This window comes from Panulirus ornatus, chromosome 59 (assembly GCF_036320965.1).
Source record: "Panulirus ornatus isolate Po-2019 chromosome 59, ASM3632096v1, whole genome shotgun sequence".
In the NCBI taxonomy this organism is placed as follows: domain Eukaryota; kingdom Metazoa; phylum Arthropoda; class Malacostraca; order Decapoda; family Palinuridae; genus Panulirus; species Panulirus ornatus.
The window spans coordinates 2,469,502-2,494,448 of NC_092282.1; the positions used below are offsets into that span (position 1 = coordinate 2,469,502).

At 38.9% G+C, this 24,947-nt stretch overlaps 3 protein-coding genes and 1 long non-coding RNA gene across 8 annotated transcripts in view; 3 read left to right on the forward strand and 1 right to left on the reverse strand.

Moving 5' to 3' along the window:
- The window catches only part of LOC139767248 (uncharacterized), a 31,811-nt gene extending 22,918 nt beyond the window's left edge, over positions 1–8,893 (forward strand). For both annotated transcript variants that reach the window (XM_071696404.1, XM_071696403.1), the window contains exon 2: positions 5,043–8,893. In XM_071696404.1, coding sequence (XP_071552505.1) covers positions 5,043–8,006 — 2,964 coding nt within the window. In that variant the 3' untranslated portion in view covers positions 8,007–8,893. The remainder of the gene's footprint in view (positions 1–5,042) is intronic.
- LOC139767249 (uncharacterized) overlaps positions 1–18,512 on the reverse strand; it is a 41,082-nt gene extending 22,570 nt beyond the window's left edge. For 2 of the 3 annotated variants that reach the window (XR_011717026.1, XR_011717025.1), the window contains exons 1-2: positions 18,273–18,512; positions 17,019–17,144 (exon numbers count right to left, since the gene is read on the reverse strand). This is a non-coding gene — a long non-coding RNA (uncharacterized lncRNA). Of the gene's footprint in view, positions 1–9,163; positions 10,976–17,018; positions 17,145–18,272 lie in introns of those variants that run through there. The other variant, XR_011717024.1, reaches the window with a different exon arrangement.
- Positions 18,513–18,823: 311 nt separating this feature from the next.
- The window catches only part of YL-1 (Vacuolar protein sorting-associated protein YL-1), a 37,939-nt gene continuing 31,815 nt past the window's right edge, over positions 18,824–24,947 (forward strand). Inside the window, exon 1 of one of the 2 annotated variants that reach the window (XM_071696324.1) lies at positions 18,824–18,914. The gene's annotated coding sequence lies outside the window, so the exon portion shown is untranslated. Of the gene's footprint in view, positions 18,915–20,973; positions 21,089–24,947 lie in introns of those variants that run through there. The other variant, XM_071696325.1, reaches the window with a different exon arrangement.
- Positions 18,986–24,901, forward strand: LOC139767205 (uncharacterized). The gene has a single exon (XM_071696322.1). The coding sequence runs from the start codon at positions 19,220–19,222 to the stop codon at positions 24,893–24,895; it is 5,676 nt and encodes a 1,891-aa protein (XP_071552423.1). The 5' UTR covers positions 18,986–19,219; the 3' UTR covers positions 24,896–24,901.

Below are 24,947 nucleotides of genomic sequence, written 5' to 3' on the forward strand. Positions count from 1 at the left end.
GTAAGAGAGATGTGTGGAAATAAAAAGAGCATGGTTGAGAGAGCAGAAGAGGGTGTTTTGAAATGGTTTGGGCACATGGAGAGAATGAGTGAGGAAAGATTGACCAAGAGGATATATGTGTCGGAGGTGGAGGGAACGAGAAGTGGGAGACCAAATTGGAGGTGGAAAGATGGAGTGAAAAAGATTTTGAGTGATCGGGGTCTGAACATGCCGGAGGGTGAAAGGCGGGCAAGGAATAGAGTGAATTGGATCGATGTGGTATACCGGGGTTGATGTGCTGTCAGTGGATTGAATCAGGGCATGTGAAGCGTCTGGGGTAAACCATGGAAAGCTGTGTGGGGCCTGGATGTGGAAAGGGAGCTGTGGTTTCGGGCATTATTGCATGACAGCTAGAGACTGAGTGTGAACGAATGAGGCCTTTGTTGTCCTTTCCTAGCGCTACCCCGCACACATGAGGGGGGAGGGGGATGGTATTCCTTGTGTGGCGAGGTGGCGATGGGAATGAATAAAGGCAGACAGTGTGAATTGTGTGCATGGGTATATATGTATGTGTCTGTGTGTGTATATATATGTGTACATTGAGATGTATAGGTATGTATATTTGCGTGTGTGGACGTGTGTGTATATACATGTGTAAGGGGTGGGTTGGGCCATTTCTTTCGTCTGTTTCCTCGCGCTACCTCGCAAACGCGGGAGACAGCGACAAAGCAAAATAAAAATAAATATAAATAAATATAAAAGAAAGAGACAGTTCAAGAGAAAGGTGCAAGAGGTGAAAAAGAGGGCAAATGAGAGTTGGGGTGAGAGAGTATCATTAAATTTTAGGGAGAATAAAAAGATGTTCTAGAAGGAGGTAAATAAAGTGTGTAAGACAAGGGAGCAAATGGGAACTTCAGTGAAGGGCGCAAATGGGGAGGTGATAACAAGTAGTGGTGATGTGAGAAGGAGATGGAGTGAGTATTTTGAAGGTTTGTTGAATGTGTTTGATGATAAAGTGGCAGATATAGGGTGTTTTGGTCGAGGTGGTGTGCAAAGTGAGAGGGTTAGGGAAAATGATTTGGTAAACAGAGAAGAGGTAGTAAAAGCTTTGCGGAAGATGAAAGCCGGCAAGGCAGCAGGTTTGGAAGGTATTGCAGTGGAATTTATAAAAAATAGGGGGTGACTGTATTGTTGACTGGTTGGTAAGGTTATTTAATGTATGTATGACTCATGGTGAGGTGCCTGAGAACTGGCGGAATGCGTGCATAGTGCCATTGTACAAAGGCAAAGGGGATAAGAGTGAGTGCTCAAATTACAGAGGTATAAGTTTGTTGAGTATTCCTGGGAAATTATATGGGAGGGTATTGATTGAGAGGGTGAAGGCATGTACAAAGCATCAGATTGGGGGAAGAGCAGTGTGGTTTCAGAAGTGGTAGAGGATGTGTGGATCAGGTGTTTGCTTTGAAGAATGTATGTGAGAAATACTTAGAAAAGCAAATGGATTTGTATGTAGCATTTATGGATCTGGAGAAGGCATATGATAGAGTTGATAGAGATGCTCTGTGGAAGGTATTAAGAATATATGGTGTGGGAGGCAAGTTGTTAGAGGCAGTGAAAAGTTTTTATCAAGGATGTAAGGCATGTGTACGTGTAGGAAGAGAGGAAAGTGATTGGTTCTCAGTGAATGTAGGTTTGCGGCAGGGGTGTGTGATGTCTCCATGGTTGTTTAATTTGTTTATGGATGGGGTTGTTAGGGAGGTGAATGCAAGAGTTTTGGAAAGAGGGGCAAGTATGAAGTCTGTTGGGGATGAGAGAGCTTGGGAAGTGAGTCAGTTGTTGTTCGCTGATGATACAGCGCTGGTGGCTGATTCATGTAAGAAACTGCAGAAGCTAGTGACTGAGTTTGGTAAAGTGTGTGAAAGAAGAAGTTAAGAGTAAATGTGAATAAGAGCAAGGTTATTAGGTACAGTAGGGTTGAGGGTCAAGTCAATTGGGAGGTAAGTTTGAATGGAGAAAAACTGGAGGAAGTAAAGTGTTTTAGATATCTGGGAGTGGATCTGGCAGCGGATGGAACCATGGAAGCGGAAGTGGATCATAGGGTGAGGGAGGGGGCGAAAATCCTGGGAGCCTTGAAGAATGTGTGGAAGTCGAGAACATTATCTCGGAAAGCAAAAATGGGTATGTTTGAAGGAATAGTGGCTCCAACAATGTTGTATGGTTGCGAGGCGTGGGCTATGGATAGAGTTGTGCACAGGAGGTTGGATGTGCTGGAAATGAGATGTTTGAGGACAATGTGTGGTGTGAGGTGGTTTGATCGAGTAAGTAACGTAACGGTAAGAGAGATGTGTGGAAATAAAAAGAGCGTGGTTGAGAGAGCAGAAGAGGGTGTTTTGAAATGGTTTGGGCACATGGAGAGAATGAGTGAGGAAAGATTGACCAAGAGGATATATGTGTCGGAGGTGGAGGGAACGAGGAGAAGTGGGAGACCAAATTGGAGGTGGAAAGATGGAGTGAAAAAGATTTTGTGTGATCGGGGCCTGAATATGCAGGAGGGTGAAAGGAGGGCAAGGAATAGAGTGAACTGGATCGATGTGGTATACCGGGGTTGACGTGCTGTCAGTGGATTGAATCAGGGCATGTGAAGCGTCTGGGGTAAACCATGGAAAGCTGTGTAGGTATGTATATTTGCGTGTGTGGACGTGTATGTATATACATGTGTACGGGGGTGGGTTGGGCCATTTCCTTCGTCTGTTTCCTTGCGCTACCTCGCAAACGCGGGAGACAGCGACAAAGCAAAAAAAAATATATATATATATATATATATTTTTTTTTTTTTTTCAAACTATTCGCCATTTCCCGCATTAGCGAGGTAGCGTTAAGAACAGAGGACTGGGCCTTTGAGGGAATACCCTCACCTGGCCCAATTCTCTGTTCCTTCTTTTGGAAAATTGAAAAAAAAACCGAGAGGGGAGGATTTCCAGCCCCCCGCTCCCTCCCCTTTTAGTCGCCTTCTACGACACGCAGGGAATACGTGGGAAGTATTCTTAATCCCCTATCCCCAGGGATCTATATATATATATATATATATATATATATATATATATCCCTGGGGATAGGGGAGAAAGAATACTTCCTACGTATTCCCTGCATGTCGTAGAAGGCAACTAAAAGGGAAGGGAGCGGGGGGCTGGATATCCTCCCCTCTTGTTTTTTTTTTACTTTTCCAAAAGAAAGAACAGAGAAGGGGGCCAGGTGAGGATATTCCCTCAAAGGTCCAGTCCTCTGTTCTTAACACTACCTTGCTAATGCGGGAAATGGTGAATAGTGTGAAAAAAAATATACATATATATATATATATATATGTTCCGGCCCTGATTGCTCAAAATCTTTTTCACTCCATCTTTCCACCTCCAATTTGGTCTCCCACTTCTCCTCGTTCCCTCCACCTCTGACACATATATCCTCTTTGTCAATCTTTCCTCACTCATTCTCTCAATGTGACCAAACCATTTCAATACACCCTCTTCTGCTCTCTCAACCACACTCTTTTTATTACCACACATTTCTCTTACCCTTTCATTACTTACTCAATCAAACCACTTCACACCACATACTGTCCTCAAACATTTCATTTCCAACACATCCACCCTCCTACGCACAACCCTATCTATAGCCCATGCCTCACAACCACATAATATTGTTGGAACTGCTACTCCTTCAAACATACCCATTTTTGCTCTTGGAGATAATGTTCTCGCCTTCCACAATTTCTTCAATGCTCCTAGAACCTTCACCCCCTCCCCCACCCTGTGACTCACTTCTGCTTCCATGGTTCCATCCGCTGCTAAATCCACTCCCAGATATCTAAAACACTTCACTTCCTCCAGTTTTTCTCTATTCAAACTTACCTCCCAATTAACTTGTCCCTCAACCCTACTGAACCTAAACCTAGCTCTTATTCACATTTACTCTCAGCTTTCTTCTTTCACACACTTTATCAAACTCAGTCACCAACTTCTGCAGTTTCTCACCCAAATCAGCCACCAGCGATGTATTTCCCATGTTTGTGAGGTAGTGCCAGGAACACACTAACACAACAAAATGGCCTTATTCATTCACATCCATTGCAGCTGTTCTGTATATTGCACCAAAACCCCAAGACCCCTTCTCACAGTCAGACCCTACAGACCTTCCTATGTCCTAGTTTGGTCCACTGTGCCTTGTATATCACATCGATCCAATTTGCACATCCCTTGCACGTCTCATACCCTTATGCATGCATGTTCAGTCCCTAAACCTTGAAAGTATCATTCCCCCATCCTTACACCTCCACCTTGGTTCCTCTCTTCCTTGTTCCATCCACTTTTGACATGTATACCTTTTGAGTCATCCTCTCTTCGCTCATCATTTCCTCGAGTTCAAACCATTTCTGCGCATCATCTTCTGCTCTCTCAAACACAATGGTCTCTTCTTACCCGCACACACTTTTCTTCGTATTCCGTCAGCTCTTCTTACACCATATATTGTTGTCAGACATTTCATTCTGAACACATCCACCCTCCTTCCATTTTCATCTAAGGCTCATGCCTTGCACTTACACAGGACCTATGGAATTACTATACCATGGAACATAGCCATCTTTGCCCTTAAATAGACAATGGCCTCTTTTTCCTTAAATTTCTCAATGTGCCCTAGACCTTTGCTCCTTTATGAACCCTATGGCTTTTTGCACCTGTTTCACTCACATCTCAATGTTTTCACCCATACATATTTGCATAATTGTACCTTAAAAAAAGAAGAAAAAATGGAAGATATTGGATTGGAGCATACAATGATTCACTGTCCCTGCCAGTGGAAGGACTTTCTTGTTTTGAGTAGTCACACTGGTGTTGAGTCAGTGAAATTCAAAATACATTTATGAATAATCTCATTATTGATGGTTTTATAAAAAAAAAATCAAGTGAAGACATAAGAATTGAAGATCATCTAATTTCATTAAATTTATGCACAGTTTAAATATTTTGTGTTGTTATTGATAACTGATGAGGTATTTGCTCCCTCAGAATGCCTGTGACGACTCTGACAATCCTGCTGGTGAAGACTCTGAAGGTGACAACCCTGATGTCTGTGCTAATGACAAACCGTATGATCCTGATGGTGATGACCCTCCAGATGACAATCCTGATGGTTATGATGAAGACTGTGCCAGTAATAACCCTGTCAGCAATGCACCTTTATCTGGTGTTTGTGGAAATGAACTTCCAGGATCAATGTTCTTAGTCATCTCTGAGGTGATGCGTCTGCTCATGGACGACAGTTATGAAACCCTCCCTATGGTTCCAAGAGGAATAAAGGAGAACGTCTATTTTGTTATTGAATACACCCGGAATGTGGACAGCAGGAGAGCTGGACTCAGTAGTGATTTTTATGATGACTGTGGTGCTTGGAAATCTAATGGTGGCAGTCCTAAGACCTTATTCGTGTGTGATGAAGACAAACACTTCATTAACATCTTTGACAAAAGGAAGGAAGGATTAGGTTACTGTTTGCCCAAGCAAGTGAAAAAGAAGAGAGTGTTCCTGCCTATGAAGCCACAGCCTAAGCCTGACTGCATCTTGGAGGTACGGAGACATTACACAGTACTTAAAAGATGTCCAACCTACAAGAGGCGAGTAACATGGGCAGAGAACAGTGTGGCACCCCCCCGTGCCATTGTGGAATACATAGGCAAATACCCTAGATCTTATTCTCACAGTAACAAGTACACCACCACCACCAATTATTTGCAAACTGTATCACAAACAAAGGACAATTTACACAGTGCAGCAACATATTCTTCTGCAGCACAAGCCTATACTGACTTCAATGGTAGTGGTGTTTTCTCCAATCGCCCAAGGAGCTTACAGTGCGTATGCAGTCTCAAACACAAAAAGAAAAATAGAGCTCAACAAAAGAGCAGCCAAGATAAAAATAAGCTGGCGAACTATGCAGACCACACCCAGCAAGTGGAAAGTCAGCTGGAACATCATTCCTTTGCACAACAGGTGTTTAAGAACCAGGAGAAGGTGCCACTGATGATCACATATGCAGATGAACAGATTATGGATTTTAAAAGATCTTGTTATGCTGGGCCCCTTGGTCTTTCCTCTGTTACTTCATGCAATAAGACTTTCAATCTTAGCCCCAGGGATATGACAGTCAGTTGCTTTAAGCAGCCGACAGTGACCCAGAACATTACAGGTGAAACACCGATCCCTTTTGGGCCGCTATGGACACCTGGGATGGTGACCACCTCTGGATCACTTCCTAGCTCAGATTCAAAGGAAACAGGAACTCCAGCATTCCCAGCACCTTTGGTTCCTGCTATCTCAAATCCTGTCGTGTTTGCTTCCAAAACCATAACGGCAAATTCTATACAACACATGACGTTTGGGGAATGTCCAACAGAGCCTCAGCGGCAAGTATCAGATGAAAAACATTCAGAAAGCAAGTTTGCTGATTTTGATGTCAGTAATGAAGACAAGAACAGATTATCTGTTCAAGCTGAAGAAAGTGCCAATGCTAGTTTGTGTGTGACTCTTGGGTTGGATGTAAACACCTTAGATACTTACAGCTCTGGTACTGACATGAAAACAGTTACCAATAGAATTATGGCAGAAAATCCTTCAGAAAGATATAAGTTAAGCTTTTCCCACTATTCCATGCTTAAAGAGCGATCAGCATTAAATGGGTATGCTAGAGAGGCTTTTGATCTATTGCCATTTGAGGTAGACAACTGTCGTCTGCATATGATAGGTAATAAGGGTAGAGACCGTTTTTTGACAAACAGGGAACTGTTAACTCTTCAAAGTATCTGCATTTTAAATGCAGACATGCCAGACGTTGACTTGTTTTACCGTATCTTAGTGCAGATCCTTTTAACACGAAACAGAGTATTGTTGGTTCCCAACAGTCGTACCCTTCTCCTTGTGGCTGAAAATCTACGACGGAACTTCAATCGTGCCAAAAGTAAGGGAGCATATGAAGAATTTCTGTCCCAAGACTGGGACACACATAGTATTTATACAGCAGAGGACTTGTGGCTTGCTAAAGTCGAGCATCCTAGTCATCCTACTGTTCGGAATATCCTTTCAGTGTTCTGCTTATGGAAAAATCTTGAGAAGCACATTCCTAATCTTTCCCTGTCAGAAGCTTTGCATATGCTTTGTAGAAATATAAATTTAGGTAATACAGATAATATAGGCTTGTGCATAAAGCTCTATGCTAGATTTTGTGATTTTTTATTTGAAGAAAAAAATGATAACTTGGCTGAGTTCTTCCTCAATCAACAATTCATTGGTTCTGATACTCCCACATCAAGGAAGATATTGGTTGATTCCATGGCAGCTAAATTATCTATGGGTGTGATTCAATTATCCTGTGTCAGGAGTTTGAACACTACTGAGAAGGAAGGCCAAGGAGCAGTACAAAAATGTTTGTCAGCAGAGAAGGCGGTTCTTCATTCACCTGATGCTTGGAAAGAGGAGGATCTACGTCGTAGTATTGCTGCGTTTAAAGAGAAGCTTAACAGATATAAGGAAGTAAATAGCTTCCTATTAAAGAGAATAAAAGTTGCAGAAAAAAGAAAACAGGAAGTTCTTAAAAGTATCACGGACTCCAATTCAAAAAAACTAATACAAGAGATAAATGAAACATTAACAGCCATTCACCATGCTCTGGACAAGCAAAAATGGGATAATAGTGCAGAGATGGAAAGCAGTAGAAAAGCCTTAAAGCTGGATAGTACCACCAATATTCCATGTCCTACTGAAGTTTGCTCAAGGCCTATTGTAGGAGAGGATGTTCCTCGGAATGTTAAGGAAGTAATTTATGAACTTTTGGCCAGTAAAGTGGATGTGAATCAGGTTAAGGCAGTAATTTGTACTATAATGAACAAGGTGGCTGAGGAAGAGGCTCCTAGTTTGCCAAGTCTTACATGGATTAGAAATTTTGCTCGCCTCAATGGTTTTAAGATGAAATCAAGCTGAAGGCAAAATTGTGAAAGTAGAGCTTATGGAAAGTTATAAACCTGGTACCTGTATGTCATCGTATGGCAGAAAGAATACGATTATATTTCAAATAAGTATGCAAGAATTTCTTAAGAAGACTGCTGATCAAAAGGGAAAGTGCTTCGCAGAATTTTTCAAGTAAAGGACTTTTCGAAAATATACTCTTGAGAAATTTAGACCACAGAAAATGTCAAAAGATTAAGCGAATAACAATCATCAAATAAGCTCTTGGAATATATGATTACAGACACCATATTTTTCCAAATATATAGAATTATTATCATTATGTTTTTTTAAAGTATAGAATGATTATAAAGAAAACTTGGTGGTAGCTATTTTGACTAAAATGAACATTCCAGAAAAAAAGAGGGTTGATAGTGTCAAAAAGTATTGCATACTATTCTAAAGATTATATTTACACATGGCTAATGCTATCATAAAATGTCATTACATTATTAAATTTCATTATGAAGAAAAATATTAGAAATTTAAATTTTGCAAAAATTTATGTCTATTTCATTTCTTAAAATTCGTCAGACCAAAGCTGAAGCATAAATTATTGTAGCCCTTCATATGATGAAGATAATGACTATCAAAAGAGTATTGGAACAACATGAAGCAATTGTTTAGAAGAAAGGTATTTTAATGTTTCAAACAGAGGATATGAGCCAGTATGTTTTAACTAAAGTCAGTACCATAAGTGCAAGAATGCAGATTACTTTTATGGAAGTGATGATGAAAATGAATATAAATGAAAACTAATGAAAAACGGAAGTCTCTTCTAAAGATAAAACAGTCCATTGATTTCTGTCACTTTCAGGATTGTTATCAAACTTGTTGGCCAAAATAAAGGACTAAGAAAAAGATTTTCAGTGTAATTAATTATGATATGCCATTTATATTAAGTTAGGTTTGAGGCACAGATGCCTGTAGTCCTCAATATCCGAATTTATAAACTCAATAAGTAGGATCTTGTGCATTTTACTATTTGAAAAATATTTTGAATTAAATGATGTTTTCATAGTGTGCTTTGGGATCCACCTTTGTTTAGGTTTAACCTGATGACAATTTTATTTTGAATTACAAGAGAACATAATTGTGGTACAATAAAATAATGCACATCTGGATGTGAGGGTATTTGGGTTTGAGAAATTTTCTACCTCTATGTAATTAAAAAGTAATTCTTGCAAATCTCTCATTATTGATAATACTATGTTATATGAATGAAGGTGATAAAATGGTAATTATTTATTGCCATGTTATAACCTTCACTAGGGTACATACAGTTTAGCAAGATAATACTGGCTGGATCACATAAAAATAATCATAGATGCAAGTGGGGTTAGTGAAACAAGTGGACAAATGTAATGAACATAATTAAGACTTCCAGAGCTATGAATGTCAGTCTACTGTTTCATAGCAAGGTGCTACTAATGTCAATTTGCAAACAATTTCCACCACATTTTGAATACCACATATATCGCAGGCTCTCATGTCTCACTACAGATAGCAAACTAAACAAAGGATGAGTCACTGGAGATGCATGGAGGCCTCAGTAACTTGCTAGTGGCCACAGTAGCCAGTCAGATGCCTTTTCTAGGGACTGTGCAGGCCTGGTGCACAAACTAACCCACCAACTTGCCCCTGCCATGCCCAGTTGCATGCACTTTGGATTGACCAATGCAGTAAATAAGGCAATTCTTCCTGAGTAGTAATTTAACTCTTAATTCATAAAATTAAACCTTTGACAGCTTTTTGCATAAGTATGATTGACCAACCCATTTGTGTATGCATTTTTCTTGAACTAGGAATGATTAGGTCTTAATTCATATGAAAAAAATTCTTGTTTATATCTTTGTACTGTGAACCTATTCATGAATAAAAAAAAAGTAAGGTTCTGCACAATGAGGGGGAGGCTGAAATCACCTGTTCACTGTGAAATGGTCAAAAATAAACTTACAGATGATGGTACATATTGTTCTTAAACATTAAGTTGACAAACATTAACACTAAAACAGATATCCACTAGGAGAAATGATGTTACATAGCACTGATAATCATAGGGGAGGAGAGAGAGACAGAAAAGCATCAAGGGAAAATATGCCTTATCTTGACAGCCTAATACTGTATAAGCCCATTACTGTGCTGACCTCTTCAAGTAAACTGAGTTCTGAAGGCCTGAATCCTGCCTTATAATCAGTACTGAACCAGTGCCAAAACTTACCTAGTGCCATTAAGGGAATATGGTTATTATAGTAAGCTGGCATTGAAAGAATTGTATGCTGACAATCTCTTAATGATTAAGGCAATGGCAGAAATGTCCTACCTTAACATTCAATCCTCCAATGACCTTGGCTCACACACTTAGTCAAGGTATATTGGTCATTCATCCATCTTCACCAGATGCCTTAACTTTGGCTGGGGAATGAATTTCAATTACATTCCCAAGGGGTTTGAATTCTTCACCAAAAAAATGAAAATGGCAATAGGGCCTCTTTTTAATACTGTCTTTATCAAGGTGAAATCATGAAGGTTACATAACTTGCATTGATATTTCACAAAAACATCTGGTGGCAGGGAAAACTACTTGCAGAAAAATGAAATTAAGCATCTATGGTCTTGCCTCTTACAATGAATAATGATGAACTAAATGTAAAGGGCACTTGGTGCTGGATTTTTAATGTGACACTAAACAGCCCCATATAGCCAGCTCACAGGCATTCATCAAAAACATGTATGTTCTCATTATATATATTCATTCATGCACATTCTCAACAATGAATAAACTGTAAAGGGTGCAAAAAGAATTATAACACTGGATTTAAATGGTCACTTAGCAGCCCCTTGTTGCCATCTCATGAGCAAAGTAAATACTATCATTAAATATATTAATTTATGCATTGTAATACATAACACAATCTTCCACAGCATATCTTGAATTTGTAAGACTGAAAACATAAGAAAATCAAAGTTAATAAATGTATGAATTGCTGTAAGGGTGGTGGCCTACTGGGTGCTAGTAGTGTCCTTATTATGTCTACAACATACTAAAATTACTGTTTAGATAGAGACCAAAGAGAATAAACATTAGTTAAGCAGTTTATGGGTGACATGAGACTGAATTAATTGTTGTACCTAGGAGGTTTAAACTGAAGCATGAACAGAAACTAAGATTATCTGGGTTCAAAGGCCATTTTTTCGTCAGAGAAATGTCATACATGTAAGCTGTTCACACCATTTTTATATGCTGCTGACTTTCATCACATTTTGAGGCAAGCTGCAATGATGTGTGCATTGGCTTGAGTCAATAATCGCAGCCAAAGAGTCAATTGGTTTCTCGTAGGGCACACAGGTCAAGTGTATTTATCCAACTCATTCCAGAGGAAGCCTTAGGCTTGTTGATCACAGGGAGACAAGAAGGCTGGCAATTAAGGATAATGGTTCGTGCTATACCCACCAGATGTTTCAGCTTATACAACCTCCCCATAATAATAATAATAATAATAATAATATTTCCCTGGGGATAGGGGACAAAGAATACTTCCCACGTATTCCCTGCGTGTCGTAGAAGGCGACTAAAAGGGGACGGAGCGGGGGGCTGGAAACCCTCCCCTCTCAATTTTTTTTAATTTTCCAAAAGAAGGAACAGAGAAGGGGGCCAGGTGAGGATATTCCCTCAATGGCCCAGTCCTCTTTTCTTAACGCTACCTCGCTAACGCGGGAAATGGCGAAGTTTCAAAAAAAAAAAAAAATAATAATAATAATAATAATAATAATAATAATAATTGGGAAGTGAGTCAGTTGTTGTTCGCTGATGATACAGCGCTGGTGGCTGATTCATGTGAGAAAATGCAGAAGCTGGTGACTGAGTTTGGTAAAGTGTGTGGAAGAAGAAAGTTGAGAGTAAATGTGAATAAGAGCAAGGTTATTAGGTACAGTAGGGGTGAGGGTCAAGTCAATTGGGAGGTGAGTTTGAATGGAGAAAAACTGGAGGAAGTGAAGTGTTTTAGATATCTGGGAGTGGATCTGTCAGCGGATGGAACCATGGAAGCGGAAGTGGATCATAGGGTGGGGGAGGGGGCGAAAATTTTGGGAGCCTTGAAAAATGTGTGGAAGTCGAGAACATTATCTCGGAAAGCAAAAATGGGTATGTTTGAGGGAATAGTGGTTCCAACAATGTTGTATGGTTGCGAGGCGTGGGCTATGGATAGAGATGTGCGCAGGAGGATGGATGTGCTGGAAATGAGATGTTTGAGGACAATGTGTGGTGTGAGGTGGTTTGATCGAGTAAGTAACGTAAGGGTAAGAGAGATGTGTGGAAATAAAAAGAGTGTGGTTGAAAGAGCAGAAGAGGGTGTTTTGAAATGGTTTGGGCACATGGAGAGAATGAGTGAGGAGAGATTGACCAAGAGGATATATGTGTCGGAGGTGGAGGGAACGAGGAGAAGAGGGAGACCAAATTGGAGGTGGAAAGATGGAGTGAAAAAGATTTTGTGTGATCGGGGCCTGAACATGCAGGAGGGTGAAAGGAGGGCAAGGAATAGAGTGAATTGGAGTCATGTGGTATACAGGGGTTGACGTGCTGTCAGTGGATTGAATCAGGGCATGTGAGGCGTCTGGGGTGAACCATGGAGAGCTGTGTGGGTATGTATATTTGCGTGTGTGGACGTGTGTATGTACATGTGTATGGGGGGGGGGGGGGCCATTTCTTTCGTCTGTTTCCTTGCGCTACCTCGCAAACGCGGGAGACAGCGACAAAGTATAAAAAAAAAAAAAAAAATCATTCATTTTCATTATACTAGTTGCTGTCTACCACGTTAGCGAGGTAGCGCAAGGAAACAGACAAAAGAATGGCCCAACCCACCCACATACACATGTATATACATAAACGCCCACACAAACACGTATACATACCTATACATTTCAACATATACATACATATACATACACATACATACATTCACATGTACATATTCATACTTGCTATCTTCATCCATTCCCATCGTCACCCTGACACACATGAAATGGCATCTCCCACTCCCCCAGCGCATGCACAAGGTAGTGCTAGGAAAAGACAAAAAAGGCCACATTCATTCACACTCAGTCTCTATCTGTTATGTGTAATGCACCAAAACCACAGCTCCCTTTCTACATCTAGGCCCCACAAAACTTTCCATGGTTTACCCCAGATGCTTCACATGCCCTGGTTCAATCCACTGACAGCACATCAACCCCGGTATACCACATCGTTCCAATTCACTCTATTCCTTGCATGCCTTTCACCCTCCTGTATGTTCAGGCCCTGATTGCTCAAAATCTTTTTCACTCCATCTTTCCAACCTCCAATTTGGTCTCCCACTTCTCATTCTCTCCACCTCTGACAAATATATTCTCTTTGTCACTCTTTCCTCACTCATTCTTTCCATGTGACCAAACCATTTCAATACACCCTCTTTTGCTCTCTCAACCACACTCTACACATCCTTCTTATCCTTTCATTACTTACTCGATTTAACCACCTCACACCACATATTGTCCTCAAACATTTCATTTCCAACACATCCACCCTCCTCCGCACAACCCTATCTATAGCCCATGCCTTGCTCCCATATAACATTGTTGGAACCACTATTCCTTCAAACATACCCATTTTTGCTCTCCGTGATAATATTCTCACCTTCCACGCATTCTTCAACACTCCTAGAACCTTTGCCCCCTCCCCCACCCTGTGCCTCACTTCCGCTTCCATGGTTCCATCCGCTACTAAATCCACTCCCAGATATATAAAACACTTCACTTCCCCAGTTTTTTTCCACTCAAACTTACCTCCCAATTAACTTGTCTCTCAACCCTACTAAACCTAATAACCTTGCTCTTATTCACATTTACTCTCAGCTTTCTTCTTTCGCACACTTTACCAAACTCAGTCACCTTCTGCAGTTTCTCATCCGAATCAGCCACCAGCGCTGTATCATCAACGAACAACAACTGACTCACTTCCTAAGCCCTCTCATCCACTACAGACTAAATACTTGCCCCTCTTTCCAAAACTCTTGCATTCACCTCCCTAACAACCCCATCCATAAACAAAGTAAACAACCATGGAGACATCACGCTCCCCTGCCGCAAGCCAACATTCACTGGGAATCAATCACTTTCCTCTCTTCCTACTCGTATACATGCCTTACATCCTCGATAAAAACTTTTCACTGCTTCTAGCACCTTACCTGCCACACCATATACTCTTAATACCTTCCACAAAGCATCTCTGTCAACTCTATCATATGTCTTCTCCAGATCAATAAATGCTACATACAAATAATAATGATAATGAAAAATAACCTGAATATATACATACAATGACAGCCTAGATCATACAATGGTAATCTAGTAATTCATATATAGATACGCTACATTAAATACAAGTACAAGATAACCTTTACTGAATATAACCACTCTCAACCTGGGGTGGCAACTACAGTGGCCATCCCAGTAGCTACATAGGTATTAGGCATACCATCAGGGTTGTATAGGGCACATATACCATCCCAGACAAATGTCATGACTTCAGGGCCATCTCTGATGCTGGAACATATGAGATAGCTATGCAATACTTCCCTACCACAGAAGCAAGGCTGATGTTCTTCAGTTTGAAAGCTAAAAATTACTTAGCTTGTAATCCTACCCACAACTTAAAGTAGGGTTTGATTTAAGTATGCAAGACAGCTGGACTATGGCAGATATGAAAAATCTGTACCCTAAATGGGTAATTGTAAAGCTAAAGAAATACACTCTATTTTCAATTTTACTGTCCTTGCTATAATATGCATTTATTAGAATTGTTTATGTATGATGATTAGAAATACCTAATTAAATGGAGATGTATCCCATACCACTGTTGTACTGTAATTCTCATATCAGTGTAGTAGCCAACCACATCTTTGAATTATTTCCCATTTCAGTGTAGCCAAATACTTTCTATCTCAATGCAACACTACCCATTAAAGTCCTGTGTAAGAAAATGTCAAATGTGTTTCTCATGAGCTCTAAAGCAACACATGGGTGAGCTCTGAAAATGAATCTGATTTACTAATTACTGATCATTTTGTTACTACTGTATATGTAAAAAAGCACATCATCTTAAAATGTTTTCTAATCAATTTCAGATTTCACTAGTTTTACATGTATCCAATTAATTCATAAATAAAATTGTAGTATGCAGCAAAATTGTAAAATGTGAAAGTCCTCTTTACACCAATACTCAAAGAGAGAGAAAGTGATGGGGCACATACATTATCAAAAGCAGCTAGGCTGTGCCAGGATTAATTTATATTTTAAACATCTGCAAAATTAAACTCACAATTGAAATATCAATCCAATTTCAGTACATTTTTATGATTAAACTACCATACTTACAATACAAGATAAAGACATGATACCCTATAGTATCTATAATACAAGACAAAGATGGATGAATATGGATTTCCAAAAATTAGGAAGATGAAAGACATTAAGACTTAACAGAGATGACACAATCTATATGCACCCAGTACCACCTTTATGATCAGAAAATGCTACGATATGTTTAATTCCTGATTCATAAATGTATTGGACTGCCTTATCAAAATTTCTGTCATACACATCATTTAATTACTAGATGTTTAAAGATGTTTACTTTCCTGGCATAATTTGGATATTTCAAGTCTGCTTAAGTTGCAGACATGCATGTCTGCTTAAGTTGCACTTTTGTATTGCTGTTTGATGATGATACAGAAAAAAAATGAGTCAAAAGAGAAAAAAAGTGGACAGCACAGAAAAAAGACATTGTAAAGAAGACAGGATGACAAAATACATTTTCAAAATAAGTGGAGCTCAAACAACATGTCAAGAAAGTTCAACAGTGTTTAACCCTTAAACTATGCAATTCATCTGAAATGATGCTCTTCCAAAAAAAAATCAATCCTTACTGAATATCTTTATATATTATTGAAGAAAATACCCCCCCAATAAGAACATTTTTGTCCATGTTAGTGTGGTGGGGTCCAGGCTAGTGGCACATATGCTCCTTATTTGCCTAAGTATCTGACATTTATGGGTTCTTTCCAGGTGTGATTTCATTCTACATAAACACATTACACACTTTTATATTTTTCCAGGCTTGATTTCATACATCCCTTATGTATCATTTACATTTTTGCATGGATGCATTGTTTATAAAGTTACATATCATTTGCAGAAAAACTGATTTACAGAATTAAAATTAAAAATAACCTTACTTTCATAAGAATATAAACAGTAGTACAATAAAAATTTCTTCTCAAACTATAAAAATTACCTCAATAGTGGGTGAGTAAATGTGGCTTTCTCCTGTGATGACATAGTTACACACTGACAATTTATGGGTGACTGTGACACCTAATTTTTTTTCCAATTGTGCTGTTGATTCATCAATAACACCTATAGATAGGAGATGGAATCATACATCAACAAGGAATTCAAATGAGAGGAAAAACCATTAAAGTCCATGTGAGATACAAGGCAGTCTTCAGTAATTTTGCATGAGAGGCACAGGGTAGGGTAAGGATTAAAGAATATATTTTGGATTGCCTTTCAACTAATTATGGTTATAAGGATTAAAGAATATATTTTGGATTGCATTTCAACTAATTATGGTTATAAGTACAAAAACGTCTCTTTGAAGCCAGCCACAGGAAAACAAGTGATCTTGCCACTCAGGTAAAAAACAACAAAGTATATTCACAAAACCTGAGAAGCAGTGATCAGAGCTAGTTTTATGATTTCCTATTCAGGTAAAAAAGGTAAGCCAGATGTAGAAGAGTTTATCAGAGACTATACAATAAATTATTAGAGAATTTTATACCCAAACAAGAAAAAGTTATTGAAAAATGTTGACCTTACCATAAGTTGTAAGAGACATTGAAGATATAGGCAAAAACTTGAAATTGCAGTTGAAAAAATAAAATTACATACCTCAAAGGATCTTGCCTTAAAATTTGCTGGAAGTTGTGATGTAAAGATGTGCAGCAGTTTCTACTATTCAGCCGTGTCACATGCACTAAAATTGAGCTGTCCAAAGACCAGCTTTTTAAGTACTCACTGAAATCAAAAAGATTGGCAGTTATTAGAAGCTCTGAACAATGGTACTGTGGAAGCAGGAGTGACTTGGGGAAACTTCATGAGAAGAAAAATATAATGGGCTGTCTAATGCTATTTACCACACAACCATTGGATGGCATGAGTACAGTTTTGAAGCATTTATGGGAGCTCAAAGAAGGAAATCAACTATCTATAAATAAAAATATTTCCTGTGCCTAACAGATCAAGAATGATTATTGACTGTGACTTTGCTTTTGCTTATGATATATTAGGCCATTTGAATGACATATGTCTAAGGTTACAAGGCAAAGTTTTTGCATGATATGAACAGCACTTTTACATCATTTGTTTCAAAGTTGTTTTTTCTAAGTAATAATAACCTGTTGTCACTGGAATAAAGACTTAGTTCACTAGTTAAAGAGACTCTATTGCCATGGCCACATCTTTGAGGGAGTTCCAAAAGGAACAGGAGTCAAATATAGATTGATTCTACTGATTGAGAAGATGAAGATGGAAAGGCCAAACATCATATGGTCATGAGGATGATGCAAGCCGATGTTTGTCCAAAGGCCATCATGTAGGTATGGATAATATTTTTCCTTAGTATAAACACTTTTAGGATTTGAAAAAAAAAAACCAGACTGCTGCCAATGAGACTGAGGGATAATACAAAGGATCTGCCAAGACAGCGTATAAAAGCAAATCTAAGAGATCAAAAATCTATGATAGGCAGTTGGGTTGAGGACTTAAGGGACACAAAATTCCATACCATAAATATCTGACAGCGCGAAGCACCATGGAGCTCTTTTACTCATTACTGGTCACAAACGTGCTAAATGCTTGCCCTCTATAAATCAAGTTAAGTTGGGTTAGATCTTTATAAGTTATCAGAGAATATCAATATTATGCTGTTCGTCTTTATTATCAACTGGTGCCATGTAAAATGTAAAGATCAATATCCATTGCCTATCGAAAAAGTTTAATCACAGCATATCATAAATATACCGACGTATCAAATACTATAAAGACAGAAACATATCAAAAATTAGGTATTCGAATAAGTCCTTCATTTAGGTCGCAAAACACTACCAAATCAAGGACCTAACCTAAAATCTAACTTGAACTGACCAACAAACGTTAAGTGAGCCCGGGCCTCGTGGAATCTGGAGATGAAGTAAGATATCCGAGTATTCGACGCACTTCCTCAATTTTAAGTATCCTTCAGGACTGAGTTTGATTATCCATTGATTTGAGCTAGTTTTAATGCTCTTGATTTTCATATATTATCTGCAATTGTTTTACGCACATTCTTATAATTTTACCCACAATTATCATGATTAATGTACTTAAAAAAGTATTGAATTGCTGTACAAGATCATTTATCTCCCACCAATGTATTCACTAACGTGTTTTGATTAGGTATGGTGACTGTTTTGATTAGCAATGATGGTTTATTTTTTTTATTCATGGCTCTATCAACAAATCATAGATTACCATTAGCCATGAGCGATGACATATACTATCAAACTCATCAAGTTTCCTTATTTTTTTCAGTGTTAATATGTATGCATTAAATATTTAGTGTTGTTATGGAGAACTGATATTGAACTTGCTCCCATATGAAGGGCATAAAAATTTACATATAGATTATCATTTTCAAGCTTTTGTATGTTATTACTTTTCATACTTTTGTTTGTTTTGGTTTCGCATAGTAATCTTTCCCGATTATTGCGTGATCTTCCCACTTATAACCCTTGCTTGTGTTTCCGGGTGAGTACTTTAGCTCCTGAGTATCTGTAGAGTACTAATAATTGTCTCCATTGAACATGGATATTGAAGCTAGTGGTAAATCGGTGTATTGTCGTGATAAGGGATTTCTTGGCGGGATGTAATTTTCTCTTTGCCTGCTTTTCATAGTCGATTTGTTTACGTTTTATCCTGAGAAAGGAGCGTGGAGTGTAACAGATTATTAATGGATAAATACCCCAAATCTCCTCGTGACAGAAGTTTTGATTAGTTTCAAGAGCTAGAGGAGGAAGATGTAGTTGTTGTGTAGTGCTGCGTGCACCAGTAACATGAATTCCCTCGTGAGCGTTGATAAAAATGAACAGCGAAGTCGATTCAGTGTGTTGGGTGACCGTGAGGAGGGCGAAGACGAGTCGCAGAATGGAGGTAACACTCAAGCCTCGTCTAGAGGCGGTAGTGTTGTCCTCCTCCTGCCCAAGGAAAATGTGGTGAGAAATGTAGAGTCCTCAGATGACTGCATTCCCATAATGGTGGACAACGTGCCGGTATACTTGTCCCAGTCAAGCAGTGGGTCTCCCCTATATATCCGTCAGTACCCACCTTCAGTCGAAGACTTATTGTTGAAAACTCCCACCAAGTCTAGTCCCAGCTTTGATGGGTTTTCGGAAGCCAGTGGCAGCACTTTTGATGGATTTTCGGAGGCAAGCTATTGCAGCAGTGTAACTTTTGAAGGTTTTCTTGATGAAAATCAGGAAAATACAGATGCTGCTGACAAGGTGAATGTATTATTGCCCGTGAGCTCCTTAAAAGAAGTTTCTGATGAAGTATTGCCAAATACCATCCCTTCAACAACTGGTGATGGTTCAGATATTGGAAAAACAGAAGTATCTTTGCCCATATATAATAGCAATTCAGATGAAGGAAAGCAATTATGTTTGGCAAGTGATAATAGCATCACTAAGCAAGCACCTGATGAATTAGTGGAAAGTGAGGTACCTCTCCCTGGGAAGATTAAAGTAACATGTTTTGATGATTCTGAAATTATTGGGTCCGATCTTGAGAGGCCCTCTAGAAAAGTTAAGAAGACTGTGGCACCTCTCACAGTTAAAGAGAAGACAAGAAGTTCTAGTTGTGATTCGATAATGTTGAGCTCTGATCTTGAGTTGGCATCCAAGGAATTGGTGGAAAAAAAACTGTCACCCTCTTCAGAAAAAGTCACAAGAAGAAGTTCTAGTTGTGATTCAAAAGCTAAAGGAACTGGTGGTTTCAGTGTGTCTCCAGTAACTTTAAAGCGTCAAAATTCAACAGAAATAATAGCTTCTAGTAAAAAGATTAAACCAGAGGCGACACAAGAGAGTATATGTAAAACTGGTAATAGTGAAACTCAAGATATTCTGCATATGGAACTTAAGGAGAAAAAGGCAGATAATGTAACATCTGTGAGAACAAGACGCAGTGTTGTTAGGAATGAATCCCATAGTAGTAGTGATCAAGTGTACTCTAGGAAGACAAGAGGAAGATGGAGGATGACTGAAGAGAAAGATATTCCAATAGAAGAAGTGATTGTTGATGATTCACAAGACTTCATTGGAGACTTGTGTAGTTCAGTTGGCTGTACTATAAGTTTCTTGGAAAGTATGAAAATCAAGCATGTCAATGTTTGTAATGGAATTGTGTTTGAGCTTAGTGAATTTGCTAAAAGGATTGCATGGGATCGGATTGATGTTGCAATGTGGATTCAGCGGTTAAGTGGAGTTAAAGATGGGAAGCCAACATCAGAGGATTTGGATAAAATTCGCACAGTTCTCAAACGAAGAAAAGCACTTAGAGTTACTTTAGCTGGACAAAAGATTGGTAACGTGAAACTCAAAGCGTTCGATTCAACTGAGTTTGTTTTACCATCATCCATTAAAAAAGAGGTGGAAGAGCTTGTACAGCCTATCTGTGATCTCCAGGAGAAAGACTGTGAAAACCAGAAGAACCTGAGAAGCAAGAAAAAAATGGAACTTGTTAAAGAGGATGTAAATAAGCAACAGTATGTCACTAGAAATGGTCATGGAAGTGGAAAAGATGTTAGATATTGTGGTAATAAGGTAATCCAACATGAAAATACGTTTGAAAAGAGAAGTGAAAACAAAGAACAGTATAGGAAGAGTGAACTTGAAGATAAGGAGCCCAAGGAAAATGAAATAGAAGAGGTAAGTAGGAAGACAAAAGACTTGAAGAAGGTGAAAGGCAAAAAGTTTAGATATGAGAAAGAGTCGTCCAGTAGGAAAACTGGCCATGACTGTGGTCATAGAGGCTTATCAGAGGATAACATGTTCAAATCTGAGTTTACCAACTCCATAGATGATGATTTTGATAATGTAAAGCAAGTTGGGGATGAATGCCCTCAAGAGTATGTGATGAACAAGCAGGTTAAAGATATTAAGTGTGTGCAGTCATTTGTGAACAAAGAAAAAGATTTGAAGGAGTCTCTTATAAAGACAGAAGGAATTCAAAACCCTCATATCATACCGGATTCTAATGTAGGAACATTAGGAGTGAGTAAAAGTGGGAGACTTCGGAAACCCAGTGCTAGAGGGATTCAGTCTATCGAGATTAAAAGCCTCTTCATGCAAAATAATACCCACTGTTCTCAGACAACAAAATCAGGAACCAGTCAAGAAAGTACAGTTGAAAAGCAGAACAGCTATAGCAGTTTGAATGTGCATGATGAAGATTTTAATTATGTACACAAAATAAAACGAGGTTCTCAAATTCCAAAGGACCCAAGGAAGCTTTGCAGAGGAGCATATATCAATAGATATAAAAAATTACTGCAAAATGATAATTCAGTCGTTTCATTCACTTTCAAAGATGGACATTTGATTCCCAAATTTAAAGAAATTGATTATTACCTAGGAGATTATTGTTGTGAGGCAGGGGTAACCGTTGAAGACATAAACTCCGAAGATAAGAAGGATGTTGATATGACAGTTGGTATGGTAAAAGAACTTCATGATTTCTATGTATCACGAGGTGCCAGCAAAACATCTTTGGCTCTTAGGTTATTACAAATGAGTTCTGTGGAACTGTTAGATTATACACAGCTTTTATCTACTGTGTTGAGCATAAACAAAGCAGCAAAAACAGATAGGTTAGACTTTAATCTCTTACAGAGAGAATTTAAATTTCCTAGGAGACACTCTTTTGGGACATCTGACACAAAACAGAAAAATGAGCTGAAAGACAATGAAAGGCACATGATCCAAAATTCTTACTTGTCGGTGGTATCAGAGAAAAGGAGAGCCTTGTTACCAGTACCAAAACCACTTGAAAATGCAACATTTACTGATATGAAAAAGGACTATGGTCGTCCTAGAAGAGCAATTACACAGACACACGATAGAAGTCATGAAACTGATTATGACTTATCTCTTGATGTTGAAATAGTGAGGGCAAGACTGAAGATTAGCTCACGGAATACTAGTAATAAGAAGCGTAAGATGCATCATTCAAGGAAAAATTTAAAGCGAATTCAAGGTGGAAACCTTGGAAAAGGTGTGAACCTTACACTTGATAATGAAATAGTCAGAACTAGAATGAAAGAACATTTAGAGAAAGTAGGCATTGTAAAAGGCAGGGTTGGTCGTCCAAGAAAAAATTTCGTCCAGAAATCAGTTAGTAGTCATACAGAGGAATTGAACTCTGTGCATGATAATGGAATGGCAGTGATCAAAGAGAAGGATGGTTCATTTGAAAGGATGAGATACCTGAATGCAGTAAAGGAGCTTGGTGATGCAGGTGACAAAAAGAGAAGAGTTGGGCGGCCAAGAAAAAAAATTGTTCAGGCACCAGCTAGTAGCTATGCAGAAGATATGAATATTGCCCTTGATAATGATATAGTGAGAACAAGAGGAAAGGAAGGGTCAGTTACCCGTGGAGACATTGTTTACTTGTACACAGAGTGGTTACGGAACAAAATGGCAGTGGGTAGTAATGTTTTTGTTACTGATCTCCTCAAAGATGTTGAACAGTTGATGGCAGAACGGAAGGTTCAGCCGATTCGCATCCCTGCAGGAACCCTGATGTCATCCTCTGTCAGACTTCACGATGAGTACAAACAAATGCTTATAGTGAGCAAAGAGGATGCCATGCTGTACCTAGAGGAGGATTGGTTAGAAGACATTCAGTATTTGGTGTCTATCTCAGGACCTTCTCGTAGGAGCACTATAGAAGGAGATAATGTTAGCAACAGCATTGAAAAAACAGATGCTGATGAATCTTCCACTCATCCAGAGGTAATGAGTGATTCTGATTATAGTGAGAAGAGCTTGGTCATTGATGATTGTGTAAAGTCTGAGGATTCAAGTATAGAAGGGGATAAGGACAGAGTACGAAATAAGCTGAACTTGAAACTTGATAAGAGTAAATGTAATGTTACTTTCTCAGACAAAAGATTTTGTGTTGATGAAAGAGCTTCACATCCAGTCAGAGGAAGTAAGATGAAGGTCAGTAGAGAGGCTTTTGGGAATAACAGGAAAATGTTAAAAAATCATATGGAGAGTGTAGGTAAAAGAACAAGTAAAAGGAGGTTGAGTATCAAACATTCTCTGGAAGAGTATGATCTTGAAGAGTTTTCAGAGGTTCAGGTGGAAGAGCATTCTCGGGATCAAAAAGAGAAACTGGTTGCTAGATCAAGTGGAAATACTTCACTCGGTGTTCAGAGAAAGGAAGATAAGATTTGCACTGAGGAGGATTATGATGTAGAAAAGATTGTTGATTACCAAGAAGTGTATGATGAGAACAGGGGTAAGCATTTGAAGTATTTAGTGAGGTGGTTAGGTTTTGGAGCAGAGGAGGACAGCTGGGTGAATGAAGCAGACCTTCAGTGCCCAGAATTATTAAATGAATTCTGGAAAATTGCAAGAAGAAAGGGGGGATACCCAGGAAAACAGAAACCTTTGAGTAACAATCTTTATGGTGTTTCAGTCCAGAACCATGAGCCACCAGAAATGGAAAATTTTCAAACCAAAGGCAGTACCCATTGTGCTTTGGGAGGCTCAGATAAAGAGAATGGTGGGAATATTATTGAGGCTCTGACACAGCATACATCATTAGAGAATTATGGCAGTCCTAAGTCTTCAAAAGAAGCAGAAATATTTGTGACAAGGCGTGAATTACTTGATTTGTATGATAACTGGCGGCAGGAGAATCAGAATGTCTTGATGGCCGGAGGGTCAAACACTGTTAATCTTGAGATTTTAGTAAGTCGTGCAAAGGAATTAATGGCTGCGAGAAAAATAAAACAATTCCATCCACATTCTCTTCTGAATGCCTGTTTTATGATGACTTTGATGAAAGCTAGGCTAAAGACTGAGAAGGCTTTAAACATATTTCTTGATAGCAACTGCTCTGAGGTTCTTGAAGCAAGCCATAAGCAGTATCTTATGATGCAACACAAGTACAGCGTTGGAGAAATGCATTGTAGTAAAAAGTATACCAGTGAAGGCTTAACGATTTCAGGTTTACAGGATGACTTGCAGAGTTTGCAGTGTGACCTTTCAGCAGCTATGGGATTTAGATCTGCAAACCGTTGTGTTCTTGGGGCTTTGGAAGAAGAAGTGGATTGTCTTGAAAATATCTATATGGCTTCTCAAGAAAGTAATTCAAATATTGGTATTCTTTTGCAGCAGGAGCTTGAGCTACTGAAAGAAGACTTAAACAGTTTGCAAGATAAGAATATAACTCTCAACTCCATGGCCTCAAATGCAAAGAAGAGTGGTAGGGCTAGGAAGGGCCCTAGACTGAAATCACCAATCTCTCTTACAGAATGTGGATCAGATAAACTGAGAGAACCTGTTTTGCAAGCTGGGCAGGAGCTCCTTAGATATGGAGTACCAAGTCAAAAAATTGACAGTATGATTGAGCTGGTAGTGAATAAGATTAGTGGACAGAGGCTCCGGGCCCGGCCTGCTGGAGTTCGGAGTATTGCTGAAGAAGTAGGATTAGTGCACATATGATTGAGGTTGTAACCATGATTATGTGACCACATAAGTGATTTTATATAAGTAC